This window comes from Sander vitreus, chromosome 19 (genome assembly GCF_031162955.1).
Source record: "Sander vitreus isolate 19-12246 chromosome 19, sanVit1, whole genome shotgun sequence".
Lineage (NCBI taxonomy): Eukaryota > Metazoa > Chordata > Actinopteri > Perciformes > Percidae > Sander > Sander vitreus.
In genome coordinates, this window is record NC_135873.1 from 12991110 (window position 1) to 13016564 (window position 25455).

Here is a 25455-nt window from a genome sequence, read left to right on the forward strand (position 1 = left end):
TGTGTGTGTGTGTGTGTGTGTGTCGTCAGGTCCTACACAGCCGGCGAGGACCAGTTTACAAGGACATCTCTCCAGACCTTGCCTTTGGCCTGTGTCACTAACAATCATGTCTACCTTGGTGTGTGTGTGTGTGTGTGTGTGTGTGTGTGTGTGTGTGTGTGTGTGTGTGTGTGTGTGTGTGTGTGTGTGTGTGTGTGTGTGTGTGTGTGTGTGTGTGTGTTTCAGACCAGCAGAAAAACTGCTGTAAAGCTGTAAAGTGAGTTTGAAGAAGTGGTGTCTTTTGGTGATGTGAGGCTGCAGGGTGATGAAAAGATGGATGGATGACAGCGCAGATAAAGAGAGGTGACAGAAGTATGAAAAAGAAGGAGACGTGGAGGTCTAAAATGTTTTATTGCCTCCCTTCTCATCTCCTTCAGCTTTCATTTGAAGTCAGCTTTGATTGACAGATTGAGGAGGGAAGTGTTTACTTTATTAGCCCAGGGTGTGAAAGTGGAAAACTACAAAAACTTTTAATTAAGGGCAACACAGAACAAAACTTTGCAGAGGCTCACATCAGATCAGCAGCTTTGTTGTATTTGAGGAACAGCTAAACAAATGTGTGCGTACAGTATGTGTGCGTCAACCTCTGTCTGTCATATTCATCTGCTTCAACAGACTGGGCTCTCCCTTCTCCTCACATTGGCTGATTTTCAGGAAGTGCAGGCCCTCAGCGAGCAAATCAGAGCGTGTGGCTTGCTATTTAACTGCCTGGAGGCTTTTAGCTGAACAGATGGCTCCTTAGTGAATGAGAAATGACATTCATGTGAAATGTTACGGGAAACAGACACAGACTGACTGGATGAGGGAGTCAGGGGAAGATAAAATGTCTGTGATTCAGTTACAGGCAGATGTCAGTGTGTTGGGGTCTTTTTTCACTTCACAGAACAACACAGACAGGCTCTAAGTGGAAAACCATGTCAACGGCGAGGGTTATTTATCAGAATGTGCTGATATGGTACTCTGAGTTCCATCCACCATAACGGGAACAAAGGATGATCAGACTAGTTTAAATCTTTCAGTCGACAGCTGCCAAATTGGGAAGTCATGTTCCTCAAAGGATTTCCCTCAAACTATATTTCTTTCATGTAATTTGGGAGATGTATCAAGTTCTAATAGTAATTATTGTCTTCCTGTTTTTATCTTGATCAAGGTAAATACATGAATGTTGTTTTCATCTTGTTTGAACTGACATCTAACTCCTTTTCCTTTCTCTTTTGCTGTTGAACACATACACACATACATACATACACTCCACTATTCATGTGTTACACTGTCTTCTCCTCACCTCTACCTGCAAAATAATATGGGGTGTGTGCATTTTATTTTTGTTCTCTCCTTTCTTCTCACTTCAGGTGAGTTAGAAAAGCCAATTACGGAGAGGAATGCTCTTTGTTCTCCTACCTTTTTATTCTGTTCGATGCCTAGAGCCGAGTCTGTGTGTTTATGGATGATACGGCTACTTAGGAGATAAAGGTTAAAACATCTGAAGAAAAAACGATGTAACCCTTGAAAGAAAAAAGAATGCAGTCCTCTTACCAATGTTGTCATTTTTTATTTTATATATATTTTTTCATAAACACAAGAAAACAAAGTTTTGATAACGCTATTGAATCGTGGCTATGATCTGTACAGAGCGGGACATTTTCCGTTGAAAAATAAACTTGTTACCTACTGTATCTTCTGGAGTCTAACTAATCGATAATTGATCGACATGTACATGTACACGGATACAGATATATGTGCAATACGCTAATATCGGTGTAGCTCTAGCTGTCAGATGTTGGTCGTTTTTCACCAGCCACGTGCTTTGTTAGCACATTAAATACAAAATGTTTCCACACATGTAATTGATGATTAGCATAGTATCATGTTGTGAGTCTGCTTCTGTTTGTGTTTGCACAAGCAGGGGTGTAGGCTTTGTTATTGTCATAAGTCATGTTTCATTAAGTGTTTGATTGCGAAATACACCGAGTAATGTGTGTAATGAGTAATATGTTATCTATTCTTTTGCTCTTGTCGGTCTGTTTGAGGTAAAATTAACATCACAGGCTTTATGAGTGAGTTCCTTTCTTTGTATTGTGTGTGTGTGTGTGTGTGTGTGTGTGTGTGTGTGTGTGTGTGTGTGTGTGTGTGTGTGTGTGTGAACCTTTCTGGCCTTTTTTATGAGGATCAACAAAGACCAGCGTTGTAGGACTTCATAAAACTCTAAATTCACACACACACAAACACACAAACCCACACTCCAAAGAAGTTCAGTACACAGCTGTGCTCTTTCCTCCCAGCAGCTGGGACATGAACACACACACACACACACACACACACACACACACACACACACACACACACACACACACACACACACACACACACACACACGCTTTGTCCTGTAGTGGAGGATGGAGTAGGATGGAGAGAGCAAACAAGAGCTGGAACACAAAAGCATTTGGGATTGGATTCATGGCACAATTTTGAGATTAAAAAGACAAATATATCTGAGATTACACACCATGTATTATGTAAAAGATGAATGCATTATTTATTATATATCATGATTATGCATAACTCAGTTTATTGTATTTCTCCTCAGCACTGGATTTGACTCTGAATCAACATACTGTGTACTAGGAAACTAGTACACATGCTTTAACCGAATTGAGTTGATGTTCTTCGTAAATGTGACTGTTAAAAGAGGAAAAGAGAAAAAAATCACAAAAAATAAGGATTTAGAGGATTCAAAGGAGTTGATCTGAAGCTCTGATTGTGTGAGAAGGCAGGGTGATACAAGGGTTACTCTCATCTCTTATCCCTCCATCCCTCATCTCTTTATCTCTTCAAACCTCTTGCTGGGAATATGGTGTTTGATTAAGTCATCTAATCCTGTCAACCATTTAGTCTTACATGTACACATACATTTATACATGGCTTAAGGAGTCACTAATCCTGTTTATTTCAGTTTCCTGCAAACCTCAGGTGCTTCCGGCCCTCTGAGTGCATCTTTTAGAATAATTGTGGGATGATTGACAGCAGCACTGACTTCTCTTGAATGTTGAAAATCTCACCTCCCTATCTCTCTCTCTCTCTCTCTCTCTCTCTCTCTCTCTCTCTTTTGGTCCACAGACACCATTCTTGGTCCGGATAAGCTCCATGGTGTGTCCAACTTCAGCACCTTCCTACTGGACCAGTCAACAGGTATGCTGTTCCTGGGTGCCAGGGATGCCATACTGGCTGTGGACACCAAAAAACTGAACCAACTACGAAAGGTAGGAAGTGTGTGTGTGTGTGTGTGTGTGTGTGTGTGTGTGTGTGTGGAGTCATTGTTCATTATATTTGTCTCAATGTATTATTAACACAGTATTGATATTCTAATAAACTGATTTGGAGGATCATTATCTAACTACTCATTAGATTAAACCAACCAGGAACAGAGAGTTAAAGGAACAACCATTAACCATTTAAGGAAATGCATGTACCGGTATTTACTTTCTTCTCAAGAGTTACATGATCAGTACCACTCGTAGCTGTATGCTAAATATAAAGCTACAGTCAGCTTGCAATAACTACATTAGCTAGCTTTGGAGGTGCTGATATTTATTTGGTTCTGTAAAACATTTGGACAAAGCCTGGCTCACTCTCTGTTTCCCCCTGCTTCCTATCCTCCAGTCTATGCTATGCTAAGCTAAGCTAACTGCCTCCTGGCTGTGGCTTCCTACTTAACGTACAAACAAACATCCGTACAGGTATCCATTTTTTTCATCTCTCTGCAAGAAAGTGAATAAGCACATTCACAAAAGCACATTGCCAACATCTTTAAGTATTGCTTTAAGGGTTACTAGCAATACTGGTAGGGAGAATAAACAAAGGAGTAAGGCTCAGACTGGCCTTTGGATGCCATTTGTATAATTTACTGACAACTTATGAGTTTCTCTCTCTGTCACAAGAATAAAAAAAGAGAAATTCTGAGCACATTTCTATAGAAATTGGTTCTGGGCCGAAGAGCAATTAATTAGATTTATAGTTGTGATGATTAGTATTAATGTTTGCAGGGCCAATTTTCTGATTTTAGAGTAGTGTTTGCAGAGGTTAGGTCTCCCTGGGTAATTGACTAATATATTGGTGAAAATAAAAGAACAGGACTACTAATCAGCTACTGATAAGCAAGTGGCTAATGACTTATCTAAAACTCTCTGTCTCTTTTTACTCTTGTTCCAGATTGTTTGGGATGTGCCGGAGGAAAAGAGGAGGTCTTGTGTGGCAAAGGGAAAGACAGAGGTGAGAACTATGTGTGTGTGTGTGTGTGTGTGTGTGTGTGTGTGTGTGTGTGTCACAAGTCCGTGCTGTTAGGCATTGGATGGGAAGTTCTGGGACTTGTGCCAAAACCTCGTCAGGGGTGTGTGTGTGTGTGTGTGTGTGTGTGTGTGTGTGTGTGTGTGTGTACAAAATGAGTTCAGAGTGGTGTATGTGAAGTCACAGATGCCCAGTAACAGTCTATGGAAACAGATTAAATAGAGCGTACTGTACACTCAAGCTGTACATCTCATTATTCTTAGACTACAATAGGACATGAACCAAACTGCTCACACTAATCTAACTGTACACTGGAACTATATGTGTTGAGTAATGTCTTAGTGATCCATTGGTTCTGCAGTTTACCAGGCAGTACCAGGCTGATAAAGAGCATCATAATGTAGCCCTGTAATGACCTGATTACTCTCGAAAAATGCCTGAAAAAGGCCTTTAGTCCACGAATTTAGGTCAAATCAAAAGATAAACAAAGCTGATGGAAGCACAGTGTATTGACAGAACAGACGTGCAATTAGATTTGACCCGTTTTATACAATCATTATCAGCACAGTTTTCTGCTGAGGTCAACATGTTTTTTCTGAGAAGATATTGATTACAAGATTACATGTGAGTCTGAAAGATTAAGAAAAAGGGGATAGGGAAGGAAACAGGAAGAGGAGGAATGATAGATAGGAGTGAAGGATGAGGAGCATTGATGCAAGACCAAGAGAGAATGCAGTGCAGGAGATAAGACATTAGATTAGAGAGACAAGACAATAGGCTCAACAGGAAACTACCTTGAAGTTGACCTAGGGAGACTGGAATTTAATGTCAACATTTGATTGTGAGACAGAACAACAGTTGACTCACCAGTGATTATTATTTGGTGTTGATTGGAGAGATGTTTTCCTGTCATAGAATACACACAGGTTTGTTGTCTTTCAACACTTAAAATGTTACATGAGGGTAATAGGCTTAGACTGATTGACACGAGACCAAGATTAGCTTTTGCACTCTCAGGGTGAAATGAATGCTGACAATTTCACTGTGGTATAGAAAGACACTGTGGACGTTAACAGACAGAACATCAGTCAGCATTGTGACAACATAAACAAAGAAAGCTCATTCACCTGCACTTTTTACTATTAATCTAAAGTTTCCATACCTGCATTAATTGATTTCTTTGGCCACTTAGTGGCAGTGCAACAAGCTGTAAACACAAGATTGACACTCGGGGTGCATGATATATCGACTAAAAATCGTTATCGCGATATCACGTTGTGCGATATTATCGAAAGTGTTGCGATAAGTATGCAATACTTTTTATATTTATTTGTATTGTTTCTAATATGTCCTGTTCTGTAGACATGCTCTTTATTTATTGTTTTTATACTGTCCAACCAGTAGAACATGTCCTGTTCTGTAGGCATGATCCTTATTTATTTATTCATGTTGGACCAGTCCAATATGACAGTCAGTTGAAATAAACCTTGTGTTGTAAGAAAACTTGTTTTGTTTGTTATGAATCTATTTTGATGCGTTTTCCCATAACTTTTGTAATTTTCCATATGTTTAAAAATATCAAAATTAATATCGATATCTCAATATTCATAATCGATATCGCAATATTACATTTTGTCAATATCGTGCAACCCTAATTGACACATAATTGCCTCGTAAAGTTGTTGTTTCTAACGTGCTAGCAATCAGTGACACATCCAGCAGGCACAAAGTAGCATTAGAATTGTTCAGTGTTGTTATTCTACGCTAAAAAAAACTATGTAAAGCTGAGGGGTTCGTCACTATGGACAGCACTTTTTACTTTACGTGTAGTCATTTGATCCATTCATAATATGAACATATTAATTATAGCAGCTTTAAGAAAAGAGCAACATTATGTCTGACAATAAAAATACAGATGTGTGTTATGGTAATATGACTTGTTATGGCTATAGATGGCTCAGCGTCACAAAGCTGAATCTGGTAGAGTAACAACCCTCTTGGAGGAAAAGCCATTATAAACATTATAACATTAAACATTAAATATAACATTATTTAACATTAGAAAACATAATGAGTTCTACTAGTATCTCCAACACATTAAAATAGAATAGTATTGAACAGAATAGAGCCATTGGATTCACCCCATGCCAGATTGTGAATGAAGCTTATTAGTACGAATGAGGTTAATTTGGACCAATGAAATAGCTAATCCCAAGCTGATCCCATTGTTGCCAGCCTGAGCTCTCTCTCTCTCTCTCTATATTTCTTTCTACTATTTCTCTCTCTCTCTCACTCTCTCTCTCGCTCTCTCTCTCTCTGGCTCTCCGTCCGTCTCTTGGGACAGGCTGGTGGTGGGGTGGTGGGGGCTGATTTGGGTGACATGATCTGGGCATCAGAGAGGATCAGGTCCCTGCGGCGGAGGGACTCAGGCCTGGAGCTCACCCAAGATGGCACGCAAAGACACACACACACACACACACACACACACACACACACACACACAAGCTTACTGAATTCTGCCTGCGTCATGGTTTCAGAGCAACTTGGAAGGAACAATGGGGCTGTTTTTCCATTATAGCTGCAGACTGAATATATGCGTGTGTAAAGAAAGGAACCTACAAAGGGGCACGAATGTGGGTTTTTGTGTATTATTAATGCATGAAAATGAGTGGTCTTAAATTGCAGTTTGCATATTAGCGTGAGTTAGTATGGATGGTCTCTGCTGGTAACAATGGGGGTCTCAAGTATCTCTCCCATCAGTGGGGGTCTCCAATTTCCAATCAGAAGCATTGATACTCCATCTGCTCTCAGAATCCACTCCAACCTTTCTCCTCAAGCTCACTGTGGTTAATACAGCACCACTTCTGTTCAGATTTTGGTTCTAAAACTTGTAGTCACAATATCAACATCAATTTAAATAAATAATGCTGGTATATTTTTTAGACCATTGCATATTTTATCATGTATCCATCTAATCGTTTTAACTGAAAGTGAACCTCCTCTTTTACATATTTAAAATGTGTTATGATCCTGAAGCTGAGCCAGAGCATTGATCATCTAATGCAAAATATTGAAATGGATACTAATACACTAGCGAGTAAAAGAAATTCTTCCTAATTTCTAAAATTGAACCTGGTGGTAAAAACTCCTTTGGCTTGTTTTTATAGCTGGGCGTTTGTCTCCCCCTGCAGGTCGACTGCAACAACTACATCCGTCTGCTGGAGTTCCTGGGCGACGGACGCATCTACGTGTGTGGCACCTATGCCTTCGACCCCCAGTGTGCCTTCCTGGTTAGTGTGTGTGTGTGTGTGTGTGCGTCTGTCCTTCCTCCTGTTAGTCCGTGTCTGCATGTGTGAATGTATATTTGAGTGAGACCTTATAGGACAGATCTATGCCTGAAGATTTATCACACCACCACGCACACAGCTGCAGCACATTATAATACCAAACTGGTGTGTGTTTGCTTGCATGTGTGTCCTTGTACATGTGTCTGTGTGTGTGTTTTTGCACCTACAGTATGAGCATTAAGATCTGCAAATGAATCTCTGTGACAAGTTCCCACACTCATTCACACCCCAAGTCCTTCACCAAAAGGACAGGCAGAAGGGCACACACACATACACAGTTATCCCACCACTGCAGTGCATTATTTAACATTTACACTTATTATTTTTCAGACTCCACTCAAACACTTTTCCTCTGTACTGTAAGTGACATTTTCTAGAAGGTACTTTAAGCTCTAAAGTCACTAAAGCTTTTAGCATAAAAGCAGGAAAGAGCATAATTATATTGTTATTTTAAACAGACAACCCGTAGAGATCAAATTGAAACTAACCTCTTCTCTTTCTTCCTGCAGGAGCTCTCCTCCATCACCCTGGAGAAAACCGAGGATGGAGGGGTGAAGATGGAGACGGGGAAGGGAAAGTGTCCCTTTGAGCCCAGTCAGCACTACACAGCTGTTATGGCAGGTGGGACACTACCACTGAATGTTTGACTAGTGGACTGATTAATCTGCTTGTGGGTTTGTTGTCTGGTTGATCAGAATTTCAGCCTGATCCAAGGTTCTAACTTATCTCTCTCTCTTTTGCCTAGCTGGTACTCTATACACAGCAGCCACCAGTAACTTCCTGGGAACGCTTTTCGACATCTCCCGGGCAACGGGCGCTGAGCAGGAGCGCATCCGAACCGAGCGATCCATCAACTGGCTGAGTGGTGAGACACACATGCGCGCTTGCACTCACTCACTAAACCCCCATATGCACATATGTTGACACGTAAAGACACAAACACACTTTCACGACCATGGTCATACTCTCCCACAGGAAAACGTCAAATTGTTTCTGTGTGTGTGTGTGTGTGTGTGTGTGTGTGTGTGTGTGTGTGTGTGTGTGTGTGTCTTTCTCAGACCCAGAGTTTGTGAGCTCAGCCTTCATAAAGCAGTCTGCAGACAGCAACCCGACAGGAGATGATGACAAAATCTACTTCTTCTTCACTGAGGTGGCCAAAGAGTATGATCTCTACACCAAAGTCAAAGTGCCCAGGGTGGCACGAGTCTGCAAGGTAACCCAACGTCATGATTGAATCACTGTTCAAATGACGGATCGATGGCCTCATGAATTCACTGTCGGGCGTGTGTTTCTCCCCCCCCCCGGCTGTTCAGTCTGATGTCGGAGGGATGAAGACTCTGCAGCGGCGTTGGACCACCTTCCTCAAGGCCCAGCTGGTGTGTGAGGACAAGCCCAGCGGTCAGCGCTACAACGTCCTAACTGATGTTTTCACCACGCAACACACACCAGGCGACCCCAGCAGCACACACTTCTATGGAGTATTCACCTCCCAGTGGTAAGCTGAGGAGCAAGCAAGGGGGAAGGGGAAAGCACAGCTTGTGTTATATTTCTAGACCACACTCTATAATTTACAAAGACCCAACTATTCTAATAATCCCCCCCCCTCCCCAAGAGCCAAGAGCAAGCATTTAGTGCAACAGCGGCGAGGAAAAACTTCCTTTTAGGCAGAAACCTCAAGTGGTGAGGAAAAAAACAAAATTAACTCTTAAAGCAACACTATGTAACTTTTAGCTGCAGCTGTAGTTCCAATGAGACAACCTATAGGGGGACTGAAGCGGGAAAAGTTACATAGTGTTGCTTTAATCACTTTTTCCATTCACCCCAACCCCATACACACACACAAACACACACACACACACACACACACACACACACACAAACAAACAGTAGCAAGGCTTAATGTTAACCAACCATTCATCTTCTTAGGGAGCGTGAGGAGTTGTCAGCAGTGTGTGTTTTCAGTCTGTCTGACATCAGCAAAGTGATGGACGGTCCCTTTAAAGAGCTGAAGAAGACCTGCGAGAACTGGATCAACCCAGAACCTGTCCCCACACCAAGGCCTGGCCAGGTACTAAACTGTACAACCACATGCAACGACTGCAGATGTACTATTACCAGCTCTACTTTATACAATGCCTTTCATTATTAGAGTAACATGAATGACTCAAACAATAGTTTTTTTTCTCCTTTTCCCCTACATCTTTTAGTGTTTGAACACTGCTTTGAAAGAAGAAGGATTCGAGTCTTCCCTGACACTTCCCGACAAGGTGTTGACATTTGTGAGGGACCACCCTCTGATGGAGAACAGTGTTACTGCAGCGCCGCTGCTGGTCCGGGAGGGAATCAGATACACCAAGCTGGCTGTTACGCAGACGGGCAGCGGAGACCAGCGGAGGGGGGCAGTGCTGCACCTTGGAACAGGTGAGGAGATAAGGATGCAGGGATAAGAAGAAAGGAAACAATATAAAGGAAGAAAATTTTAAAAAAAGAAAAAAAACTCAAACTGGCTGGCTAATTAATCCTAATTTAAAATAAATAAAATAATTGACACGACAGATTAAATACTTTAGAAAAATCAATCAAAATTGTATGACCGTCCTCAATTAATGTAAATACATTTTGATATGAAATAAACTATATTCAATATTGTAAATAAAACAAAAATAAATGATGTGTGTGAAATGTGTGTTGCAGACCGTGGGGAGCTCCACCGGGTGGCAGTAGTTGGCCAGAACGCCACCTTACTGCAGGAGATTCCTCTGTTCCCCTCACTGGAGCCTGTCAACAATATATTACTGCACCAGGTATTTGCACATTTGTTCACACACATACTGCACAAGCACACACACACAGAGATGCATTTATGAATTTGCAGTGTTCATAAATATGTTATATTGCTCAGTGTCTCTGGAATGGTTCCCTGTGTTTCCAGGGCTGGGCTCTGGTGGGCAGCCCTCTGTCTCTGGCTCGTGTCCAGGCTGAAGGCTGCGCTCTGTATCCCAGCTGTGAGGTGTGTGCCAGAGCCCGAGGACTGGGCTGTGTGTGGAGCACAGAGGAGGAGGCCTGCAGGCCCACAACTGCAGAGTGAGTACTAGAGGAATATCACAGAGAACTGGAAACCTTCCAAAAATGAAAAGCAAAGGCAGAGAGCATTTTCTAACCCAGTATTTTGGTTAGAAAATGAAAGTAACAGGTTTTATTTATATTTTGTTCATTCATTATCCTGTGTTTGTTATAACCCTTTACAAATACTAAGATTCTCTACATTAAAGTCTTAAAATTATTTAGCGAACCAACAGCAAAAAAGAAAGAAAAATAAAAACATAGGAAAGTAGTTCCTATGTAAGTAAGTAGTTTTACTGCTAATACTCTGATGCATAAAATGTGACTAATTTTTGTGTCTCCAGGCCTGGTCCAGGTGATGTGGTAGACAACGCCTTGAAAAAGTGTGCTATACAGGGTAAGTGTATCTCATTTTTATCATGCAAATGTCAAGTTCATCATTGATTTCAAACCTGTGTTATATATATATATCCGTTTCTCTGTTATTCAACTGTGTTCTGTCTCCCTGCTTGTTGTCTCCTGCAGGGCGTTGCAGCCCGTCCATGAGGGAGCTGCGAGTGTCTCTGGGTCTGCGCCTCCTGTTGCCATGTGTCCAGCTGTCTCCCAGGCCCTGTAGCTGGGAGAATCCTCCCCACAGACACACCAGGCAGCACCACTCAGACCTGGAGGTGACTGTCACAGAGGACAGCCTGGGGAAATACATCTGCACGTGCCAGGTACACAGCAAAAACAGAGGCAAAACTTAGCATAGCATAAACATATTTACCCTGCTCCACTTTTTTCCACAATTAGAAATTTAATTGAAAAGAACTGGAAACTCCTACTACTTACTGCAAAGTTCCCCCCATTTTATTTTATTAATAAAATAAATGTTATTATAAACTGTCAGATACATATTTGATTTAAAAGCGGAACTCTAACAGATCAAGCAACTTCTTGTTCTCTGTCATGTTGCTCTTCTCCAGGAGGCGGGACAAGGTAGCAGAGACCCCACCCCCTGCCGCAGAGCAGCCTATCAGCTGACACTAGAAGCCCCCAGTGCTGGAGGAACTGTGGCGACAGCAGGAGGCCGTCACGTCCTGGCCATCTACATCCTTTTCTTCGTCTTGGGTTTAGCGTTTGGTTTATTTATCCTCTACTTTGTGACCCACCGGCGCAGCATTGTCCTCCATGGTCACCACCTGCCAGATAATTCGCTGTCATCAGAGAAGGGGCGGGACTTGCTGGGCTCGTCAGCCACGCCACAGTCCCCTAGCAGTGCCAGCCTGCTGTCCGAGGGATTTAGATTGACAGAAAAACGTAACGGGACGTCGACCTCAAACACGACTACAACGCTCCTCAGCAACCAGGGGAATGGTGGTCACCATGGCAACAGCTACAGCGGCACCCTAATCCACAGCAACCCCAGCAATGGACATGGGAATGCCCTGTATGCCAACTGCAACACAAGTAGCAGCGGGCTTAAGTTCGCCTCCGAAATATTAGCTGCAGACTTGCTGGATGGAAGGACGGGGGAGAGGGAGAGGGGGAGGCCGGAGGGGGTTGAGAGGGAGTCGGGGGAGGGAGACGAGGTGGATGAGGGGTTGGGGGACGGGTTAGGGGAAGGAATAAAAGGGCTGGAGGAGGAGTTGGCCAGCTTTCCCATGTTTAAATCACCAGCACCGCTGGCTAAATGTGAAGAAAGTTCGATATGAAAAGGTGATATAAATGTTGATTGCACCATTTTGCATCCTGCAACAAACTGGATAATACCAAGGGGAATACAAAATGGCTACTGCCAAATGCCTTTGAATGGGAGCTGTGGCATGAAGACTGTGGCATGAAGAGAGACTACAGAGAGACTACAGAGATATATGAGAAATATATGATAAGTTTATGTCTAAGCGTGTGAAAGAGGAAACATGTTACGGTGTTGTGAGTCATTAAAGATGAGAAAAGTGTCAGATGTAATATAAAATGTAAATATGAGCAGTCTCCATGCACCGAAATGTCTACATATGGAGACAGTGAAAAGCCATATTGTCTTTCTCCTTTGTTGTTGTTTGCTCTCTCATTCTCTTCTCCTGATGGCACTGCAAAAGCTTTGAATCTCAGCACCGCTCGCTTTCTCTATTTCTATTCCTCTCTCTGACACACCACTCAAATCCCAGACCTTGACAGGTCCAAAGGCACCAAAGGACTGCTGAGCCATAGACTAACCAGTAAGACTGCACCGGTTCTGAGCTCCAAACAGAAAGATGCCACTGTCTGAGACTAAAGAACCATAAAGAACCCCTCAGATGGTCTTTAGTGACCGTGGCCTGCTTACACTGGATGCTTAAGGAGGATGATATGGTTCAGGGTCACCTATCAGATTTGTGTCAGTGTGGAAAGCTCAAGATGCACAGCAGATGTAAGTAACTGACAGCTGCCCAGATGTGTCACTTGTCACCTTCACAGTTAATGAGACAGAGGGCAAATGATTTCCAAAAGGACGTGAAATGCATTTCAGCCTAACGGAGTGGACCTTGCGAGACACAAAGCCACCATCACCTCGTTTTGTGAGTGTGGAACTGAAACGATGTATTGTTTTTTGTCATGTTTTTGTAATAAAGCCTAAAAAAAAGTTGCCGTTAACCGGGCATCACTGTTTCCATACTGTCTGGTGAAAATCGGCATGTGAGAAAGATCTGAAACAAATCGTGGCGACTGCTTCTCATGAAATGGACCAAACCTCTAAGTAAATTCTACAATTTGTGTGAACGTGTCTGTGGATGAGAGTGCTTGTACACTTTTGTAAAGTTGTGAAATACAATGCTTATACCTTAAGAATCAATATCACCCACATGCACTTCTAGTTTATCTTTGACATCTGCCACAGGAGTAGTTTAATTAGCAGTAAAAGATCTTTAAAGTTTGACATTTTGGGAAATAGGCTGCACTTTGTTGCTAAGAATTCGCTGACAAGCTTAATACCAACCTGCATGAAGCTACAGCCAACAGCTGCTTAGCTGAGCTTAGCTTAAAGACTAGAAACAGGTGGAAACAGCTAGCCTGGCTCTTTCATCAATTACATGTTTGTAGCATCTTTTATGCTAAGCTAACAAGTTGCTGGCTGTCACATCATCGTCACAGGCTGTTTCTGTGATATTATCCTGTCCTAAATAGAAAGTGGAATAGGCTGAAATGTTGTTGGGTCCATGTACGTTTGATTCGTTGAGTTGAATCCATCAAGCAATTCTCCAGGCCTTCTGTAGCCAAAAAGCCTGAAGTCCCTCTCATAGAGCTCGTACAGCTTCCTCCTGTCCTCTAGAGGCACTGTGCTGAACCAGTCCAACACAGAAGCAGGGGAAGTCATGTTTTCATAGGAAGGAGGGAACTTGAGGTCGTCCTCCAGCTTTAACATCTTCAGCAGCTGTCCAGCGTCCTGTTGAAGAGTCTCCTGATGGCCAACGAAATCATACCTGAGAGGTAAAACAACCCAATGTCAAACGACAGCTGAAATTATTTTGTAGTAACATTCATGTCATGGTAATTTGTGAATGTTAAGAAGCATTCCAACAATTTTACACGGCAAGATCAGTTTACTCATGAGAAGTACCAGCCAGCCTGTGAAACAGGTCTACTTGCATTATGGGCTGCATTATAAGTACAGGGCTTTTGGAGCTTGACCCATTCTAGGGACTAAAAGTCAGCTGCAGCAATGATTTTTTTTTATTATTTGTCTCTTGGTCACCAAGTACAGTTTAAAATACCACAAGATGAAAAGAACACCAAGGCTAAGCTAAATTAGTTTTCAATTTGATCAATTCAGGGGACAAAACTTTAAGGTCCGACATTAAAATAGCTAAATGAAAAAATGGCCTTACTGGATGTACATCTTCCTCCAGTGGGGTTCAAAGGGCTGTTTCTCCACTGTCTGCGGGTCCAGCAAGTACTGAATGAAGTTGTCAAATGAGGAGTGCAACTCAAATACAGACGCCTCTTTCACCGTCTGTGGTGGATTAGTCAGGTTGCCATATGGCCGCTGAAAAGTTTTGATCGAAGAACTCATCGTGCCACTTCAGGAACTTGTCTTTGTAGGTGGAGATGAGTTGGGTGAATGGGTCCTGGACAAACAGGAACTTGGTGTAGTTTTTCAGCTTTGCCTGTAGTCATCAACAACATGTTAACATCTACTTTCTGTCTGTTTGTAACTTTAAGAACACATCTGATGTCATTGTGACTGACCTCAATCTCTGCTCTTGGGAAAGTGTTTAGGTAAATGAGCTTGTCGATGTCATGGACCAAGTCAACATTTATGGACATGGGGTCAGGATATGGCTTGCTCTGGTTCAGGACAAACATTACCCTCTTCCAGTTGGTACATGCCACCTGTAGATAACAACAAGACTAAGAGTCTACAGCGGCAGTGTACGTAAGTGACTGTGAGTGAACGGTTGTGAAAGATGCATGTCTACATTGTGTACTTTTAAGTGCGTTGTGTGTGTTAGCAATATTACCTTTGGAATGAAACAGTAGATGAAGCAGTGTTTGTCATCCACAATTAGGTTCTCCAGCTCTTTGTCACTCAAGTCATCTAAACTCTAAACTTATTTCCATTAGAGTAAAAGAAGACATGGAAGCAAAATGGACCAAAATCTCTATATTGACCACAACATGAAAAAAGTGTCCCGCATTAAACAGTATCTTCGTTGTTTTGATCGTAGGCTCATCATCTAATATATCATTATTGGTGCAGTGATTTTTTTCCTGTAAAATTGACAAAATTGCAGTAACAGCCTTTTCCAGTTTAGTGTAAAGATTTTGGTTGAGAAGTGTTATTTGTTCCACACCAAAAGAATTAAAATGATTTAGTGCAATTTGCAAAATAAACAAAACTATGTCCCTCTCCTTGGTGCAGTCACTTATTCTAAATATATACTTGAAAGTTTCCTTTGTGATTAACTGGGTGAATACTAAAAAGTCTGTGTGTGAACTGATTATTTTGTTCAGTATTTATTATATCTATTAAACAATTGCGTAAGGAAAAAAAAAATTGTAAGGTAGTTAGAGTTGTGTTAATATATTTTAACATTTTGTTTAAATTTAAAAAAAAAATTCTTTATTAACTATTAGGCCTTTTTTTTCCTTGAGTCCCTGCCGCCCAAAATGTCTGTGCACGTCCCTGCTCTCTGCTGTGATGAGAATAATAAGAATGCATTGCAGCTGTCTGAAATTATTAGAGCTAAAAGTAATTCAGGCATTGGTGGAAGCCAAATGCCAAACATTTGTCCCTCTCAAAACCCCACACAGCTAAAGAAATGTTACATTAAACGTGAGCCACGATAATCCCAAAGTAATCAGGGGTGAGGTCGCAGCTTTACCATCTACTAATCCATTTACTTACCCCAATTCATGTTACAGGCAGGGAAAACAAGTGCAAACAAAGCATTAACCAGGGACAGGATACACAGCAGGAACAGTGAGGAATTCACACACACTAGAAACACATTATACCTCTCATTTCTGGTAACGCGTCCCATCGGAAGAAGAACATCATGATGACAAACATGGATCCCAAAAATCCGAGGAGCACCACGAATCCTCTGGTCCATGGTGCCATGGTGGCTGGAGCTGTCAATGGAACAGAAACAATGAAAGGACACTCAGTGTACAGAACTTCAAGAAGGTATAAGAAGTAGATGATTTACAGTAACGCCATTATCCCTCATTTATTTCCTCCTAATAGTGTGTAAATACTAGTCTAGATGCACATACGAACTGTACTGTTGTGCATTCACGTTGCATCAAGATATTGATTGTGATTTTTCACAAACACACTAGTGCATTCTGGAACACACCTGTTGACTGATTGGCCTCCTGTATTGCTGCTTACAGCTTTCTCCAGAACCTTTTGTTCCGGCAAATAACTTACCGAAGCCATCAAAGCACTTAATATGGAGCTTAATTGTTTACTACAGATTTACTTCATATAAACACATTAGGCCTATACTACTACTACTACATTTACCTGACCGAATGTTGCAGATTCTACTCAAAAATGTAGATGAACCCCCTGCCACACCAAAATTAGGATCAATCAGAGCTTGCATTAGGACATGACGTGATTTTAGGTGAGAACACTTCTTTACTCACCACTTGTCCCTAACATCTTCATTTTAAACATTACACCATCTTATGCTCTACATTGACCAACGGGCACTGAACTAGTTATATTAAAGTTGGCATTAAGGATTATGAATCAATTAAAGCAAACACAACCATGAGGTACTTTCACTTTTCTTCATTATGTTGCAGGTTTGAACAGTGTTTAATCATGCGTTCCTTTGTTCATACTCACAAATGTTTGTTGTTTGTTCAGACCCACAAAGCAGGACAACTGTTAGGGGACACACACACACACACACACACACACACACACACACACACACACACACACACACACACACCTTTTCCTGATTCAGGTGGAATTGGTGATGCCACTCTTTGCATCACTGGGCCAAACCAAGTTGTACTTTTTTTGAAGGAATGTTTCTTTTTCTAAAGTCATTGTTGAGAATTATTTACAGTGAAGACAGACATTTAGTGATGTGAGCTTGTATATGAGTCTAGGAATTTCAGTGGAATTCTTTGTATCAAGGTTACTGTAGTTCAACCTTTAATGTAATGGTACTAGCTGAAGCAGCCTATGTGTAAAACACACCCTATTATAAGTCAGTTGGACGCTACGCGAGGATAAGGGGAGGAGAGAAGAGGGCCGTGCAGCCAGAAACACAGCCAGTGTCAGTCTCCATGAGTTGAGTTTTTGAGGTATAGTCTTTGTATTTTGTCTAAGTATTTCTTAGTGATGGGTGAATGAAGCCTTATGAAGCTTTGGGGCTTTCTTTCTGTTTGTGCTGAAAAAGATTTGAAGCTTTGGGGCTTCAAACACAAAACACAGGGACATCTGGTGGTTTGCAAAACTTATAGCAACCCATGAAGACGGGCCAAAGCCCTACGACACCTTACTGATTTGAATGGCATTAGTCTCGTATGGAACACACCTGTTCCATACAGAGCTAACGGGTGACTCAGGAAGCTGTCAATCAGTCTATACACACCGACACAGTCCTGGGAAGAGGTCTAATCAGCCACGTTAAAGTGATGGTTCGGAGTAATTTCACCCTAGGCTGCTTTGCACCTTGACCTCGAGCCAAACAACCCCCCATGAGCTTTTTTCCTTTGTTATAACGTTGGTCGAGTTAGCGTTATCAGCTGGTTAGCTTAGTGCAGGCGCTAATGGATCCACGTTTGTATCTCGTAAATTACCCCACTAATAATGCCCGGAATTATACCAAACTTCTACAGTAATACAAATAGTTTCTGTACTTGTAAAACGAGGCATTAGAAAGTTTGTAACTACACCAGAAGTATATTTAAATAACACTTGCCTGATGGATATTCCTCTCGGCTGCTACCGCTCGATAGCGCAGTAGTATCTATCAGGCAAGTGTTATTTAAATATACTTCTGGTGTAGTTACAATTACTCTGAACCATCACTTTAACTGGAAACACCTGTGTGGGTGTTCAGAGCCTTCAAATCGTCTTATTAAATGTAGATGGTGTTGTGCAATATATTTAAATAACAAGTGTTACAGTATCACTGAAATGTACTTAAAGTACATAACAGAAAGCAGCATCTGTACAATGCATCATATTTTTAAGATGATCATATTTCTGTGTCTTCCCCTAAAAGTCAAGTTACTGTGCAGGCAGGGGAGGCTCAACATGGACTCCAGGGATACCTCAAAACAATTCCCCAATAAAGACAATGTACTGCATTCTACTGCTGTAAATACAAGATTATGTAAAAGTCCCACCGTCATTAACAACAAAGACAAAGGCAAAGACCGTCCAGGGTAAACATGCAACAAAAAGCAGAGTGGGTGGAGGCCCGAGGAGCAGGCTCTTCAGGTATTTCACAGAAATGTTAAAGTGCTCATAGCACAAGAATGTGTACTGCATGTAGCATTTAAAACTGAAATAAAAGTACAAAAGTATGAGCATCAAAATAAACAAAGCAGCACGGGTCACCTGGGTAGCTCACCTGGTTGAGCATGCGCCCCATGTAAAGAGGCTCAGTCCTTACCGCAGTGACGTGGCTTTGATTCCGACTCATGGCCCTTTGCTGCATGTCATTCCCCCTCTCTTCCCTTTTGTGTCTTCAGCTGGCCTGCCAGTTAAAGGCCTAAAATGCCCAAAAAACAATCTTAAAAATAAATAAATCAGCACTTACACTTGTTAAGGTTTGATTGTTTGTCAGGCATGAACGACCAGTGGCCTGTGATTGATGTTTTGGAGTGAAACTTGGATTATATTTTTTGAACGAGAAAGAGCACTTTACTATATGTTACATCACATATTTCCTGACAGTGAAGCTCCTTTTGCCCTCGCACTGACAAATTAGCAAGTGGATGAATGGTCCATGAGAGTGTTCTCCATCTTTGCTCCAATCACATAAAGGGAAGACAAACTAGCAATCAGTTTCTCTAAGTTTATCGTCACCATGATCTTCCCAGTGAGCACCAATCGGGATTTCAGCATTGATTTCTACTGTAGTTGAAAACGGGGTGATATTCGGTCTGAAGACTTCTTTTCAACCGGCTAATATGTGGTTACAGCATCAGCATGTCACAAAACACGTTTGTTTAATCATTTTGATAATTTGTTTCGTTGTAGGCTGAAAGAGAGACTATATTTTGGATACTATGAAGGTATTTCTCCAAAGGCATATTGCACTCTAGGCAAAATGGGTTCTACACAAAGATGTAATTCCAACGCATTTAGTGTTTCATCTCATCTGAACTGTCATAAATATGGAAGTAAAGTTAATTTGACTGTAGAACTTTGACCGTTGTGTGGAAACATGCAAGTATTGAAAACCTCCAGCATGAAAATGTTGTCAGTTTCACATTTGATACTTTTAGCCAACAAGTGAAATGATTTGAAAATGACTTATCTTGCTACAAATTGAGACAGACTGTCTAGATTTTGATGGTTTAGTGTAGAAAAGCTAGCGATGTACATAAGTAGTAGACACATGCATACAATAATTGTAATTTCCTTGTCTTAGTAATTGTTCTTTTCATGCAAGTAAATAGTGGTTTTCTATGCCCACAGGGAAGAGTGAAATCCAAATCATGACTTCATCTCAACCATCAAGCAATTCTCCAGGCCTTCTGTAGCCAAAAAGCCTGAAGTCCCTCTCATAGAGCTCGTACAGCTTCCTCCTGTCCTCTAGAGGCACTGTGCTGAACCAGTCCAACACAGAAGCAGGGGAAGTCATGTTTTCATAGGAAGGAGGGAACTTGATGTCGTCCTCCAGCTTTAACATCTTCAGCAGCTGTCCAGCGTCCTGTTGAAGAGTCTCCTGATGGCCAACAAAATCATACCTGAGAGGTAAAACAACCCAATGTCAAACGACAGCTGAAATAAGCATTGTTTTGTGGCAACATTAAATTCATTGGTCATTTGTGGATGTTAAAGGGGCAGTCAAGATCTACTCAGCCTGTGAAACAATTTTACAGTTTTGAGGTGTAGTTGCATTATGGGAAGTATATGGTTTGTGGACCTTGACCCATTCTAGGGACTAAGGCTTGGTTCACATTACAGGGCTTGATGCTCGATCCAACCCCCCCCCCCCTCCCTTCTGCTTAGACTGGTCACATTCATCTTAGAAGTCATACATACAGTATATCATATCTGACATCAGTGTATTTATGGTGTGAAAGGATCTCTGTCTTGAAATACCTCACATGCAACCAATAACATCGCACATGCGTGTTGGAACAACAACAACAACAAAACATTTTTAGACACTTGGCTGTCATGTTGCTACAGCCGTCTTCTTCACTCTCCGGAACTGCCGACCGTCCTGGAGACACCGGCACTACTACTGGCCAATAGGCCAGTGTTCGGCTCATTTTCTGCCGAAACCAGTATAGCATGAAAGCACGGTGGAAGTAGCAAGCTAGTTATTTATAGTTACGATCAGCTAAAGTCACCAATGGTTGGTAGAGCGGGCACCCATATATAGAGGTTTACTCCTCGACGCAGCGGGCCCGGATTCGACTCCGACCTGCAGCCCTTTGCTGCATGTCATATCCCCCTCTCTCCCCTTTCATGTCTTTAGCTGTCCTGTTAAATAAAGGCCTAAAAATACCAAATCCAAATGCCAAATCTGATCTGTCACATGAGAGCAAAAAAAAATAAATCAAATTTGGGCCTCATCTGCTTGTAATGTGAACATAGCCTAAAAGTCAGGATGTTTCGGCCTTTAAAATGCTACAAGGAAAGTCACAAAATTGAAGAGAACACTGAGCTTTTTAGTTAGTACGATTAATTGAAGTGGCCACATGAAAAATGTCCTTACTGGATGAGGCAGGGGTGGCATTGGCGGTACATCTGCCTCCAGTGGGGTTCAAAGGGCTGCTTCTTCTCTGTCTGTGGGTCCAGCAAGTACAGAATGAAGTTGTAAAATGAGGGGTGTACCCCGGATGCAAATGCCTTGTCCACCGTCTGTGGTGGATTAGTCAGGTTACCATACAGGCGCAGAATGTCCCGGGCAAAGTTTAGATAGAAGTACTCATTGCGCCGCTGGAACTTGTCTCGGTAGGCAGAGATGAGTCGGGTGAATGGGTCCCGGACAAACAGGAACTTGGTGTAGTGTTTCAGCTTTGCCTGTAGTCAACAAATAATTAAACATCCCCACTTTCCGTTACTTGTAACTTTACACCTCTAATATCATTGTGACTGACCTTAATCTCTGCTCTTGGGAAGCTGTTTAAGTGAGTGAGCGTGCTGTATTCGTGGACCAAGTCACCAGATGTGGACATGGGGTCAGGATATGGCTCAGTCTGGTTCAGGACAAACATTACCCTCTTCCAGTTGGTACATGCCACCTGTAGATAACAAGACTAAGAGTCTAAAGCGGCAGTGTAAATAATAAGTGATGTTCTTGTAAAAGACGTATGACCACATTTTGTACTTAAAAGAGCCCCTATTATGCTTTTTTTTGGATTTTTCCAGTCTTTTACTGTGTTATATAGTTTTTTGTGTATGTAATACAATATAGTACAAAAATGCACATTTCACTCCAAATGGAACTTTCGTTCCCACAGACAGCACTTTTACTTAACTGCCTGAAACGCCTCGTGCATATTCCTGTTTGAAATAAACCTGTTTGAGTCGTGACTCACTCGGATCTTTCACCCGTGTCTTTAAATTAACCCATGAGTCGCGAGTCTCTAGTATCCTTAACTCGGATCAGTTGAGTCCTACTACAATTCAAAAAATGATAACAGCGCCACACACAAACCTCTTGCAACATTAGCTACTACTAGTCCTAGCCATCTCAGCTGCCAAAAGCTTTATAACTTAAAATGTTGTAGGCAACCACAACTCCACAAGTCAACTCAAGCGACTGAGTGAGCAGAGACAGTCCGAGATTAGGAACTTCCCACAGAGCCGGAAACATTGTAAGCTCGCAGACCATGGGATCATGAGTCATGAGCTCTTGAGTCCTCGAGTCAGTCAGTCCACAGCGCGAGTCAGCCGGCTACGTTGTCATGATTGGATCTATAGAGCGAGTGAAGTCTCTCCTCGAGTCAGGGTGAAAAGCAAATCCACATCAAAAGCCATTCTTTCACTTCTGAAATAACATACAATGTTCTGCACGTAGCCTAGACCTACTGTAGGTTTTCTGTATAAATGTAGTATATTAAAGTGCAATTTGGTCGAGCACCGTCCAAAACATTGCAAGCTCGGTAGACCGTGGGACTCATGAGCTCGTGAGTCCTCGAGCCAGTTGAATCAGCCGGCTTTGTTGCCATGAGTGGATCTGTAGCAGACGAGCGAGTATAGTTTCTCCTCGAGTCAGGGTGAGTCTGCACCGAGTGAATCCACAGAACTTCCTACTACGTTAGTGGTTAGAGACAATGGGCTAGGGCTGAGTTTCCTTGGCAATTTAGCAATACTGACTCAAGTGACTCGCACAACCCAGATCAGTTTAATGAGTGACTCAGAATAACCCGAATCCTGAAAAGGAATCGAGTTTGCCAGGCCTAGTTTGAAATTCCTGAATCAGTGATGTCACTCATTGAGAATGCCAGCCCAGTTTTTCATGTGTGCTGCCCATAGGTGATGCCTGAGCAAGCAGAGCCCAGTTGTTTGAATTTGGTTGACCAATCACAACAAAGTGGGCCTGCTGACCAATCAGAGAAGACTGGGGTTTTCAGTAAGTCAAGCTCAGACAGAGGAGCTGCAGCAATGGGCAGTATGAGAAACATAATATGTTTTTTTTGAACATCAAGGCATGTAAACCTTTTCTAGTAGACCCCAAGAGTACAAATATGATGCTGAAAAGAAGTATAATAGGGGCTCTTTAAGTGTGTTGTGTGTGTTAGCTATATTACCTTGGGAATGTAACAGTAGATGATACAGTGTTTGTCATCCACAATTAGGTTCTCCAGCTCTTTGTCACTCAAGTCATCTAAGCTGTGCTTGCCCTCAGTAAATGCGTCTCTGTCACCATCACACATTTCTCTTAGCAGCTTCTTTCTCAGTTCCTGCAGCTGATGGATCCCCTCTGCTGTGATGAGAATAATAAGAATGCGTTGTAACTGTCTGAAATGATTTAGAGCTAAAGTAATCCAGGAATTGATGAAAGTCAAACATTTGTCTCTCACAAAACCCCGCACAGCTAAAGAAATGTTACATTAAACGTGAGCCATGATAATCCCAAAGTAATCAGGGGTGAGGTCGCAGCTTCACCATCTACTAATCCATTTACTTACCCCAATTCATGTTACAGGCAGGGAAAACAAGTGCAAACAAAGCATTAACCAGGGACAGGATACACAGCAGGAACAGTGAGGAATTCACACACACTAGAAACACATTATACCTCTCATTTCTGGTAACGTGTCCCATCGGAACATCATTATGAGAAACATGGATCCCAAAAATGCGAAGAACTGCAGGAATCCTCTGCATGGTGCCATGGTGGCTGAAGCTGTTAATGGACCAGAAACAATGAAAGGACACTCAGTGTACAGAACTTCAAGAAGTCAGTTATATTAAGGGTAAAAGCCATTACCCCTTATCTACTTTCCTGATTAAATACTTTATAAAGGCTGTGTAAATACTAGCCACAAAACTATATACTATAAAACTATATTGCACTAGTTTTTAATAACACTGAGTTATGGAAGCTGAAGTCACATACATTAGTTTCAATGTTATTTTCAAATTAAGTAACTAAATAAATCAAACAAAATCTATTAGTAGAAAAACATCAAGCTTTGTTTAATGCGGCTGTACAGTAGCAATCTAAATACGTACGTAAACAATCTTTACATCACTCACCTTGATTTACCTTGCTGCAAAGTGCTCTGATGATCTGAGAGAAAATTACTGATCGCAACCTCTGCCTACAGAAACTGATAACTTTGAGGTGAGCAGAGTGAACTGTGTAAAGTAGATGATTAAACAGATTTGACAATGGAGAGATGCAAAAGCCAATATTGACTTTGCAACATCCTCATCCATGATGTACAATTCCACCACGCCTCTTTGCTTTATTTAAAGGTGCTGTACTTGAAATACTGAACAAACGGGAGACGTTAACAGCAGTATTATAAGACAGTGCTTCCTCAAGAGTTCCAAACCCTCCAAGGTCATGGAGGAAATTAACACACAACACAAACACACATTTATACACACACACACACACACACACACCTAAGGATAGGCTCTACTGCAGTGTGATCGGGCTAATGTTTTTACTTTGTGCTGAGGTGTTTGGGTTCATGATTTAGGGAAGCGCATGTGTTTACGGCACCCGCAATATCTTTGCTTACATTGAAGGTTCAGCTAAACTAAACACCTTCAGACTGAGTTTATTGTAAATACACCTACAGGAAGAGATGAACTTCAGACACTGGGATGGCACTACACGACTGTTTAATCCTAAATTCTACTCGATTGAGATAATAACACATATGTTTACAGTGTAACAAACCATTTCCTGCATGAACAAATGCATTATTTAAAAACAGTAAACGTGTGCCTCATTATAAAGTGCACAAGCAGTAGGCATATCATGCAGCCACAGAAGCAACTGTGACACTGATTTGAATCATTCAATTAGGTAATTTGGTAGGCTCGGTAAAGACGTGCCCCTACCAATATTCAGCAACTACTGAACTGTTAATCAGAGGAGAGAGCACGAGCCCAGAGCCAAATCCAGGCTGTTGTGTTGCAGGTGCTTTGCCTTCTGTGAAGTTAACATTTGTGTGGACAATAAGCCATACAATGGCTGATCAGATACAGTATATTGTCAGTTAGTTTCAGTTTCCACCCTTAAACTCTCGCCAAAATGCAACCTAGGGTCTTTTTGTGAATGTACCCGAGTCAGTTGGCGAGAGTTACGCTTTAAACTCCAAGGGTTTATTAATTAATAATTAGTTAAATGAAATTCATGTTATTATACCATGCATTGTCACCTAAATTTTGAATTTTCCTTTACATAAATAAAGACATTTCCACCATAAATCGATACAGAAAAGACTCAAATTGGTGAATTAAAGTTTAGAAGGAAGCCTGAAATGATTGTGTCCCCTCCAATGTTGAAACAAACCCCTACACCCACATGATGAGGAGGTGGACCCATTAACCATCTACTAAAACATTTTTGCAAAG

The 25455-nt window shown here is 41.7% G+C and overlaps 2 protein-coding genes and 1 pseudogene across 4 annotated transcripts in view; 1 reads left to right on the plus strand and 2 right to left on the minus strand.

Moving 5' to 3' along the window:
- Positions 1 to 13356, plus strand: part of sema4f (sema domain, immunoglobulin domain (Ig), transmembrane domain (TM) and short cytoplasmic domain, (semaphorin) 4F) — a 53720-nt gene extending 40364 nt beyond the window's left edge. The window contains exons 2-15 of the mRNA XM_078275899.1: positions 3157 to 3299; positions 4249 to 4308; positions 7515 to 7613; positions 8180 to 8291; positions 8416 to 8535; positions 8729 to 8883; positions 8984 to 9165; positions 9597 to 9738; positions 9878 to 10091; positions 10365 to 10474; positions 10603 to 10754; positions 11078 to 11130; positions 11259 to 11449; positions 11699 to 13356. Of these exons, the coding sequence (XP_078132025.1) occupies positions 3157 to 3299; positions 4249 to 4308; positions 7515 to 7613; positions 8180 to 8291; positions 8416 to 8535; positions 8729 to 8883; positions 8984 to 9165; positions 9597 to 9738; positions 9878 to 10091; positions 10365 to 10474; positions 10603 to 10754; positions 11078 to 11130; positions 11259 to 11449; positions 11699 to 12427 (2462 nt within the window). The 3' untranslated portion in view covers positions 12428 to 13356. The remainder of the gene's footprint in view (positions 1 to 3156; positions 3300 to 4248; positions 4309 to 7514; positions 7614 to 8179; positions 8292 to 8415; positions 8536 to 8728; positions 8884 to 8983; positions 9166 to 9596; positions 9739 to 9877; positions 10092 to 10364; positions 10475 to 10602; positions 10755 to 11077; positions 11131 to 11258; positions 11450 to 11698) is intronic.
- Positions 13357 to 13585: 229 nt separating this feature from the next.
- Positions 13586 to 17060, minus strand: LOC144534152 (carbohydrate sulfotransferase 12-like; annotated as a pseudogene). The gene is made up of 3 exons (XR_013503513.1): positions 14943 to 17060; positions 14582 to 14860; positions 13586 to 14176 (listed from the first exon to the last, which is right to left on the minus strand). The product of XR_013503513.1 is annotated as a carbohydrate sulfotransferase 12-like (transcript).
- A 198-nt stretch (positions 17061 to 17258) lies between these two features.
- On the minus strand, positions 17259 to 24264 carry LOC144534151 (carbohydrate sulfotransferase 12-like). Of its 2 annotated transcripts, none has more exons than XM_078275900.1 (6): positions 24131 to 24264; positions 23660 to 23767; positions 23169 to 23344; positions 21513 to 21656; positions 21128 to 21435; positions 17259 to 20147 (listed from the first exon to the last, which is right to left on the minus strand). In XM_078275900.1, exons 2-6 carry the CDS (start codon positions 23754 to 23756, stop codon positions 19907 to 19909), a joined length of 966 nt encoding a protein of 321 aa, XP_078132026.1. In that variant the 5' UTR covers positions 23757 to 23767; positions 24131 to 24264; the 3' UTR covers positions 17259 to 19906. The 2 variants fall into 2 exon arrangements, with proteins under 2 accessions (XP_078132026.1, XP_078132027.1); XM_078275901.1 differs by having other exon boundaries at positions 24121 to 24242.
- Positions 24265 to 25455: the final 1191 nt, after the last annotated feature.